A 9,895-nucleotide genomic window follows, 5' to 3' on the forward strand; every position below is an offset into this window, starting at 1 on the left:
AAATCCAGCTGTGGGAGCACAGGAGAGTTTAGATGGCACCATTGCATCCCATCTGAAAGATCTGAAATTTGTAAATAAGGCTGCATTTACTTTGAGTGTCCCAATGTATAATATATAATATATAATATATATTAAAACTGTAATATATATATATATATAATATATATAATTGTGAATATATAATAAAGCTGTTTCATGTTGGTGCTGGAATACCATGGTTGATCAGCAGACTTATTTCAAAGATTTGCTTCATATGCTTGGAGCAAGCTTGAATTAGCTTTTTGAGACAAAAAGTGCTTCCAGACATGAAGTTCTCCAGTACACTCGAGCTACATGTGCAAGTGGGAGTAAAAAATATTTCATTTTGCATCTTCCTTTCAGTTATTAATTCCTGTATATAAATAATTAGGGGGGAAAAATGTAGTGATGAATTACAATGGCCTGATTCTGTTTTGTCATTAAAAAAGAGAGAGAGAGAGAGAGAAAGAGAGAGATATGCAGTATTAGAATTGAGTTGAATTTATCAGAAACTCTAAGAAAATGTAAAGGAAATAGCAAGCATAATTATTTATATTACAAAGTAATATTTTACAGTAATTTAAGCCAAAGGAGGTGCCATTTCTTGGTGTCTATATTGTGTTCTTTAAAAAGCATCAGATCATCTTATCAGGCTAGATTTAAGAGATAGCATGAAGAATTATTTTCCTATTTCAGATGTTCCCATTAGAATCTACATAGGGGGAAAAAAAAAAAAAAAAAGAAAAAAGAAAAAAAAAAAGAAGAAGAAAGAAAATAAGATAGTTAAAATCTTTGAATCTATTGACCCAAGCATTTTTGTGCCACCAAATTACTATCATACTGCCAGCTTCAGTCTTCCTTGTCCTAAGAACATGTCTGTAGCAGATGAGATATAAAACATACTTGGGGAACAACATTGATCTTTATGTACCCTGACCTAAACCTTATAAAGACAAAATAGGGGGAGAGAGAGAGAGAAAGAGAGAGGCTGGACTCCTAGTCTCTCTTCCATGTACCCAATTGGTTTGCAGACAGGGAGCCACCTGTGAGACCTGATATACCTGACTTTCCTCTTCCCATCACTATATTTATACAGCAGTAGAAACTTGGGTCACATTCTTTTATGGCAAGGGATAAATTATAAGGGCTAAAAGCTAACATAAAATTCAATGTAAAATTCATGGTTGTTTCTTTTCGATACTGTTTTTAAATTTTTCAATTTATTGTTTCATTTTGAATGAAAAATATCAACCCAATCGCAAAAATGACCATCAGCATAAGGGCATCATAATAGTATTGCAGCTTTAAAACACAAGGTATTTTTGCTGGAGATGTTTTGTGTTTGAAGGATATACAGAAAACAGGAGCTGTATTGCTGTAAGCACTAGCTACTAGTTTTGACAACTAGGTAGGCACTCCAACACTGCCTGCAAAGTTGTCTGCAATTAGCAGAAAAATAGGGAAAACAAACAACAACAAAAACCAACAATCCAAAAAACAACTTATATTTAAATTCTGTATAGAATTCCAAAATAATACTTGACAAACTGTAAATTGAAATTCTTTTAAAGGAATTCTGAAACCAGTAGTAAAGCACAGCTACTAGCAATTCTGATGAAAGACACAGAAAAATCAAAATACTGTAGAAAAAGTTCCCCAAGTCATAAACAAAAGTTATCATAGTGAACACAAAAGTTAAGATCAAACTATCTTATTGCTTACATACATGCTTGAACTTTCTTAATTTTTTTTTCCATGAACATTTAGAAATCCATTGAAATGCTGAGTTCAAATACTAAATGTATTTCTTTCTCTCTTCTTTCTAAAAAACTGAAATTTTGTTTTTTTTGTTTTGTTTTGTTTGTTTCTTTACAGCCTCCTCTACCAAGACAACTTATGTCAGTTACAGCAATCAGGCAAACTGAGCAGGGATGAAATTAAATGGAAGACCACCAGGATGGGATCTTGCAAAGAAAGACTTTACCATCACCAGAATTCAGTCCTGGAAATATCAGTAGTCTACATTCAAATCAATAGTCAGTCTCCTAAAGAACAAGGATTAAACAAGAGGCAAAAGGCAAGAAGAGACAGGGGAAGGAAAAGTCCTGTTTTATATCATATATAGACAGTGTCAAATCTCTGAACTGTTCACTCACAAAAGGAAGTAAATCACAAAAGGAAAACAAATGTTAGCTTGTGAAAAAAATGCTGTTGAAATAAATCATGTCTGATGTTATATTTGTAAGTACTTTTTTGTGATTGTGACAATTTCCTTTCCTGTCCTACATTGTTTAACTTGTAAAAGAAGAAGAGTTTGTTTCTTGTGATGGCTGACTGAATTAAGTCCTGGGTTATGCTAAAATAAATGCAATGGTCAACGCATGCTAATTTTTATACAAAATAATTTATTTCTAATAATAAAGGAATGTTTTGCAAATGTTGAGACTTGTTTTGTTGCAGTTTTAAGAAAAAAAGAAGTCCTTACACTGTTGTCTATTGTTTGTTTAGAATGTGCAGTAAAGGTGGGTGTACAAAAATAAAGTAATAATCATGGCATCAGAAGAATGCAGTGTAAACTCTAAGCATATGTGCGTGTGTATGTATGTGTGCACGTGTGTGGGTGTATGTACGTGCATGCCTGCATGCATGTGTGTGTGTACTCTGCAGTGTGTGAATTTATTTGTTCAAAATTTTGTAACTATATTTTCTAATGGAAGGATCCCCCCCCCCCTTCTGACCCTCAAAGTAAGTGCATTTTATATGTTTGTAAAGTGAACGAGTCTTGATGGTGATTATTTTGTATGATTGTATTATATTTTTGAACCTCAACTAATAACTCTGATCCTCTTCATTTATGGAACTTACAATTTGTAAGAATATATGGCAGCTAGACTGGATTAATCTTAAAATTTATTCAGCCTAGTATTCTGTCTTTGACAGGGAATGTAGCAGATGCTTATCTCAATAAAGGTGACTTTGAAATTACAGGAGAGAAATCAATTGAAAATTTGGAAAGCAGTAACATAGCGTATATAAACATTGTTGCCCAATGAACGCTTAAAAATCAAAGAAATAGATGCCCATCAAAAAATTTCACATCTTCTAACCTAACATGTTAAATGATTGTGTGTGCATTAGAAATGATTACAAAAATAGATAAATTCATATAGATATCTATCATGTTAATAAGCCCTTCCAAAGAAGATTAAAAGAGACAGCTAGGGACTGTCAGTTATTACCGTATCTGTGATGACTTTTTCACTCCAGCATTTACCACCCATCAGGCCAATGGATCTTCACAATCAGTTGGTTATTAAATGTTCTTTCTCCTGAATTTGTCTGGATGGCTCCTTGTGCTTTTTTTTCTCATAGGAGCTGTATTGGAAACATAGCCTACAGAAGCCATCTAAATCCTCAATTACATTGTTTGATGAATTAAAGTATCTGAAACTGAATCACTTCCTGTTACACTGTCAACATTTAAATATCAGCACAGTTGGTGAATGTCAGTGGATTTTGATTTTCAAAATACTGAAGAGAAGACATAGGCTTTTTTGTTGTTGTTATTTTATTGTTTTTGTTTTGTTTTCCCCAGTATTTATATTAAATCATAGACTGAGGAATGCTATGGCATAATGTGGTATAGTGTAGCATAGTGTGCCTGGTATATGTCTTATTCCTTGATTTCCCACAAGTACACCAATCCCAACCCTGTGAACTAACATATGCTCAATGTAAAGCCTGCAATTAATGAAGCTAATATAATGAGACTTACTTATACAACCAAAACTAAACTGATCTGGGAGAAAAAAGGCCCTCAAAACCCTATTCATTGTTTTTGACCAGCAAATATCAAACTGAACTATCTTGTGTAAATGGACTAGATTAATATTTTTACGGACAGATTTCCATATTTATTATAAACTTCCTAAGATAGATTTTTTTTTTTTTTAATTTTTTAATCTGAAAACCAGTGTTTTGGTACAATTTCTTTTAAAATAAACATTTGAAAAAATTGCTTTTCAGTTCACAGTAAAACAAGTTTCAAATTTTTTGTCTATTACATCTTTTTATGATGACACGTATAACAGTATGCATTCGAAAGAAAAACAGTTTACAAGAAATGCATTTTTGACACACTTCATTTTAGCATAAACACGTTATGAATAAATGTAAACACATTTTATATGCAGATAAAGTTTAGTGTGTGAATCTTCTAGTTTCACAGTAGTCCAAAGAAAATGTTGTTCTGAATAGATTTACCAATACACACCCTTTTTAGTTGAAAAGCAGGGTAGAAGTAGCCTGTTATGCACATTGTCTGTGCATTTTCTGTCTTTCTGTCTAAAACGCAGAGTATATGAGGGTTTACCAGTCTCACTAGCATTAATAACTTACTAGAAAAATGAGCCCACAGTCATTACTTAATAAACAGCTCATATGCACTATGCGACATAACAGTACTAGTCCACAAGTTTCACTTCCACAGGGTGGTTATGTGCAGTTTATCTATGTCCATAGAACACTGCATGCCTGTCCCCAATGACAGTAATCAAAATCCCATTTCTTCTTGTATCACTTTACAGCTGTGGATGAGCAATACATGTTATTTCATAAGTGAAGTTCATCTTTGTTCTTTTTGAGTTTGGAAGACTTTTCATACACAGATAACTGTAGCACCTAAGATTTATTAATTATTTTTTTTCTGGCAACCTCTTATGAGTTCAAGATAGTGTCTTCAGGTGTCTGTAAATCCCACTTTTTTGCAATAGGTTGCGTTTGATCTACAAGTCCTACCTTGCTGGCTCATTCAGCATTATTAATTTTTTTGACCCCATATGAGCTCTGCTTGAGGACAGTTGCTTTAGAGGTCTGCAGTCTCTGATGTACCTTTCTCAGCGTCATTGGTGAACACAAATGTTTCAGAGGAAGGAACAAGATATTTACAACAATTAGTTCTAATTAAGTTGTGTGGTCCTTATTGATCTTTTTTCCCCATTTTATCTGTTCCCATAAAAAGTGACCTCCTAGAAAAAAAAAAACAAAAACATCTATGAGAAAAGAAACAGAACAATAGTTGGGGAAAAAAGAAAAAAAAAAAAGCTATAATTTTGGAACACAGTTATAAAAAAGGACAAACTTCAGAAAAAATGCTTCCACTGTTCCGTACTTTCTATATTACAAGGTCCATTTTTTATGAGAAGATTGGGGGAATTCAGTCAGCAATGAGAAGAGAAATCCCTGCGGAGTCCGTTGTTATTGTGCCTTTGAATACTCACACAGCTGCCTCATTTTTCTTCTCTCTGTGAAATAGCCATCACTTATTCTTTTTCTACAGATACTTCACTGCTTTTTTAAAAAGCCTCTGATTCTTGATCTACCTCTTTCTGCTCTTTATTATATTACAGTGCAATTCACAAAGCTACATTTAAAGCATTACAAACATTTCCATTGTGAATGGTGACATCTAACACACAAAGATTCTGCAGCTTGAAACATGGCATGCATTTTCTTTCTCCATATGCAAAAGTGTACATGTTAAAAAATAGAACCATTTTCCCATTTAAGCTTTTATTAACATTTTTAAAAGCATTACAATTAATGAAAGTCTTACCTTTAAATTACCAGATTTGAGATCAGGCATCAGATGATTAATCATTAAAGTAAACTGTAGCTGTTAAAAACTATTAACTTTGAATAAATCGTTGTCAAGTGAAGCTACATTACTACGTATCAACTTTAATTATATTTTTGTTGATGTTTAAATCCCATAATACTCCTTATGCGTACACATGACTCTGGTGTGTACATAACTTGGGTTTTTAAAAATATCTGTGCAATTTAGGTTTTATTAAATAGTGTTATGGGAATGCTAAGCTGGATCTTCTTTTGGCCTTACTTTCAGAGACACAGCCCACTCTTAAATACCTTGTCTTTACTAGTATCTGAAAGGGTACAATAGCTGGAGTTTCAGAGGATCAGTTTTAACTGATGTAGTACAAATGTTGTGGGGAAAAGAACCAAAGAGCCAAATCATTCAAGGAATTTAGACAGTGGTGGCCTCAATATTGTTTGGAGTGACTGAAGCTGAACTCCTCAGTACCTAGATGAAGGTCCGGGTTGGTGCCCAAAGAGGGGAGACAGGATGAGCCATTTGTTAAAGGCACTTTTTTTCAACAGTGAAGAGGTTCCAGTGCATTCCATCTTGTGCACAGGGTTCCTTTGGTAAAGATTTACTCTATCCCACTCTACCATAATCTCATGCAAACCCCAGCAATACATTATATTCTAAAGTGTTGATCCAAAGCCAAGTTCACAGTACGAGACATTAGTTAGAATCACCCACAGGGACTGAATTATTTGTAGCCCAGGTGGTAACCTGAAACCACACAACAGCTTATAAATCAGATGGGGAATACACAGTTGGGCAATACATTCCAACCTAGTTTTCCTTGGAAGAAACCACAGTTGCGGAGAATGAGAATCTGGTGGGAAGGCAAAAAGCCTGCGTAGTGACTGAAGAATTATGCTAATATGAGCCTGAGGGGTGTGGCTTATGCATGTTTGTGAGATAGTGTCTGAAATACTGGTTGTCCAAGCTTGTTAAAGTCGAAGGAAGAAACAGTAAGGAACTAACAGTAGCTGAGATCTTGAAGTTTAGTAACTAAACTTTTGTGTAGGCACAAAAGTTTTTTTTGTCATACAAAAATTATAAAAAATCTTCAATGTGTAACCTTAGGGTTCAGTTCTGATCATGGAAAAGATCAGACTATAGTTTTAAAATTACTTTTGCTGGTCTTTTATGTACAAGCGTGCTGAAGCAACTCCATTAGGACACAAAGCTTTATTTTTCTGAAATCAGAAACAAGACCTTAATGTTGTTTTGTGACTGCAGGAAAGATACAATGAAATCTGAATGACTCTATGTATCAGCTCAATGAACCAGAAATTAAACAGAATTTATAGGCAATACTTTAACGGTTCTATAGAAAGAGTAATAGGCCACTTTGTTGGAAATCCCCCTTTCAAGAAATGCCTGAATAGCAATTTCCACAGCAGGGTTTTACCTAATAGTACTATCTTTCTTCCAATGAATAGATATTTTTTATTACTAACTAAGGATAAAATGAACAAAAGCCTTCTTAACATCTACAGTTTGTATATGTATTGTGTTTGAATACAATTTTCTTATTTATACCTCTACTTGAGGCAAAATATGAGAGCAGAAGATAAAACATCATGAATAAAATGTTTTTCCTGCAGCATTCTTTGGTAATACTTTAGTTTTAAAATTCACAAGCATGATCCAATATGTTTCATCATTACATCAGTCATTAAATAAAATACATTTTATCATTATACCTTCAGATAGGTTGCATGTCATGTAATTAAGAAGTTATATATGGATCCACATATTCTGGTTAAATTTCAAAGAGCCAAAAACTCTGTAATAGGAGAGGCAAGCATTACTTTTCCTGGTTTCAGTGATATGATACCTTTGGCCCAATTGGTGCTATGGTTTCACACTTTAGTAGTATGTTTCGTTTACTGTGGATGATAATCTCCTGCAAACTAATTGCGAAGTGGTCATCTTCTCAGATAGAAATACTTTCTTTGTGACTTTCTCATGGAATTTCAGTAGCCATTGGGAGAGAGACACATTTGTGCCAATCATCCTTATTACCTTTCCCAGTGGAAGAATTGGTTCTGACTAATGGAATACAGCAAATGCAAGAATTAACAGATCTTATTTGTGGTCTTCCCCATAGTTCTGACTATATGTAGGTCATGTTTCCTCCTTTTTTCTTCTTATTTGGCTTACATTCACAGTTCAGATCATTGGAACTGCAAAGTACATTTGGTGAAAATAATCTGTTGAGTCTACGCAATGAAAAATAAATTGGCTGGTGTGAAAGACATTTATCTGGCAGTATTTTGGTTTTGATAATGTAAAGAAAATGGGATATCTTAATAATTGTTCTATTAATTTTATCATAAGGAAATGATTTGAAGATTAGTAGGGAGTTAAAATTCTTTTAGCAACAATTTCTGAATATTTTCAATGTCTATAAAAGGTCATTGTGAAAGTCTTTGTACATTTCATGGATGTTGATAACTCTGTGTCTTTTCCCATCACATTGAAGTACTGAACAAATGGAGAGAGACAGTTTTTCTTGTTTGGCATTATAGTATGACAGCAGGTGGTTAGCTCCCAGGAACTTAATATTTTCAATGGTATGGCAGCAGGAAAGAGAAGAGAAAACAGCAGTGTCCCCCAGAGCTGAAACAAGTAAAATGCACAATATCCTGAATGGCAAATGAAGCTTTTGTTTATACTACATAATGTAATGTCTCTCAGTGAAAGGCAAGTAATATGACATGCAGAGAGACAGAAGTATGAACATGAGGGAGGAAAGAAAAAAAAGAGCATCAACAAAACCTAAAACTCTGCTGGAAAAAGCAGACAGCATTGGAAAGTTCCACTGTCAAATAACCAGGTCAGCTCCAAGGAGTCCATGCTGGCCTCTGTCAAGGGCACACACCATTTCCAGACTGCGTGTTAATCTTACATATGCCACAGAACTGCAGTGGGCAAGCATGACAGAATAACTGATGGAAGTCATCAGAACTAATATTGGATGAGGTAGCACAGAATCATTTTTTCTTTGAAATACAAGAAAGTACTATGATTGTGTCCAAGGAATATGTTCTACTTCTGCAGAGACCTGCAAAGACAAGCTTGTTAACCATTAAGAAGGTGCAGGCCTGGATAAAGGTTGCAAAATGCCTTGTATATAGTTGGACATCTGTCATTCTGCAGATGAATCAGCTCTTTTTGTTTTGTTTTGTTTTGTTTTGTTTTGTCAATAACTAATTCAGTGTTGGGATTTCAGAAAAAGGTTCTGTAGCCTTCCCAGTCCATTGCATCAAAGGGAAGTGGAAATCATTTGTCAGAAGAAGTGGAAAGTTTCTCTGTAAAACTGAAACTCTATTTTGTAAAAATGTTGTTTTGTGGGATATGCTATTTTTACAAAAAAAAAGAAAAAAAATCAGAATTTCCAGCTCACCACTACATTAATATGTTTAACAGAAGGTATCTGATAGCTTTAATTATTATCCATTAGAAGACATTTTTCTTTATTGGTCAGATATAGAAGAATTAAGCACTCACCTAGTGCCCTGTTTCCCTAGTGGCATCTAATATTTACAATATTCCAAGAACACTGGTCCCAAAGGAAACAAAACATAATTTGCATTGCTGGTACCAGGGCCAGTTTCTTGCAGATATACCTTTGATAAAATGAAGTTTAGTATTGTTCTGCAGAACACTTCTGCAAGATTGTTACTATAAAAAAAGTCTATATACAATTGTAATTTGGAGTCTCTTTTTCATTCACCTGGTAGAGATGTATACCAGTTCTGGGAAGTTATTCTAAGTTAATTGCAGTGTATTCACTCTCTTTATAATCAATCATTGACTAGCAATACTAATTAAGAATGATCTTTCAAAGTATTCTTTTTTTTCATCCATAATTTTTTTTTCTAGTCTTGCCAGAGTGGCTTTTCCCAATAGATAAATTTTGATGTATAGTTGATCACTTCCTTTCTACAACACTACTTTTGGTACTTTTCCTGAGCTCCCTCTACGGTACTGAATATCATGGAAGGAAACATACTAATGGAGAAAATCTGTAGCAACAAATAGTCAACAGGGTGAAACAGGGGTAACAGTCAAATGTGCTTCATGGAAGTAAGATAACTTCAGAGAACGTTCCTGTTGAAGAGATGAATGATTACTTTCTTCTTAGGAACCAAAGAATCCAGTATAAAGACAATTTCTACAGGCTACAACTGGAAGTTTTCCTCAGTGGTCTAC

At 34.1% G+C, this 9,895-nt stretch overlaps 1 protein-coding gene across 8 annotated transcripts in view; it reads left to right on the forward strand.

Annotated features, from left to right (window-relative positions):
• The window catches only part of GRM8 (glutamate metabotropic receptor 8), a 329,240-nt gene extending 324,447 nt beyond the window's left edge, over positions 1-4,793 (forward strand). For 7 of the 8 annotated variants that reach the window (XM_048937089.1, XM_048937011.1, XM_048937249.1 and 4 more), the window contains one exon: positions 1,894-4,792. Coding sequence is in view for 1 of the 8 variants with exons in the window: in XM_048937011.1 (XP_048792968.1) it covers positions 1,894-1,943 (50 nt within the window). In the remaining 7 variants the exon portion in view is untranslated. Of the gene's footprint in view, positions 1-1,893 lie in introns of all 8 variants that reach the window. The other variant, XM_048937591.1, reaches the window with a different exon arrangement.
• Positions 4,794-9,895: the final 5,102 nt, after the last annotated feature.

Source organism: Lagopus muta, chromosome 1, assembly GCF_023343835.1.
Source record: "Lagopus muta isolate bLagMut1 chromosome 1, bLagMut1 primary, whole genome shotgun sequence".
Lineage (NCBI taxonomy): Eukaryota > Metazoa > Chordata > Aves > Galliformes > Phasianidae > Lagopus > Lagopus muta.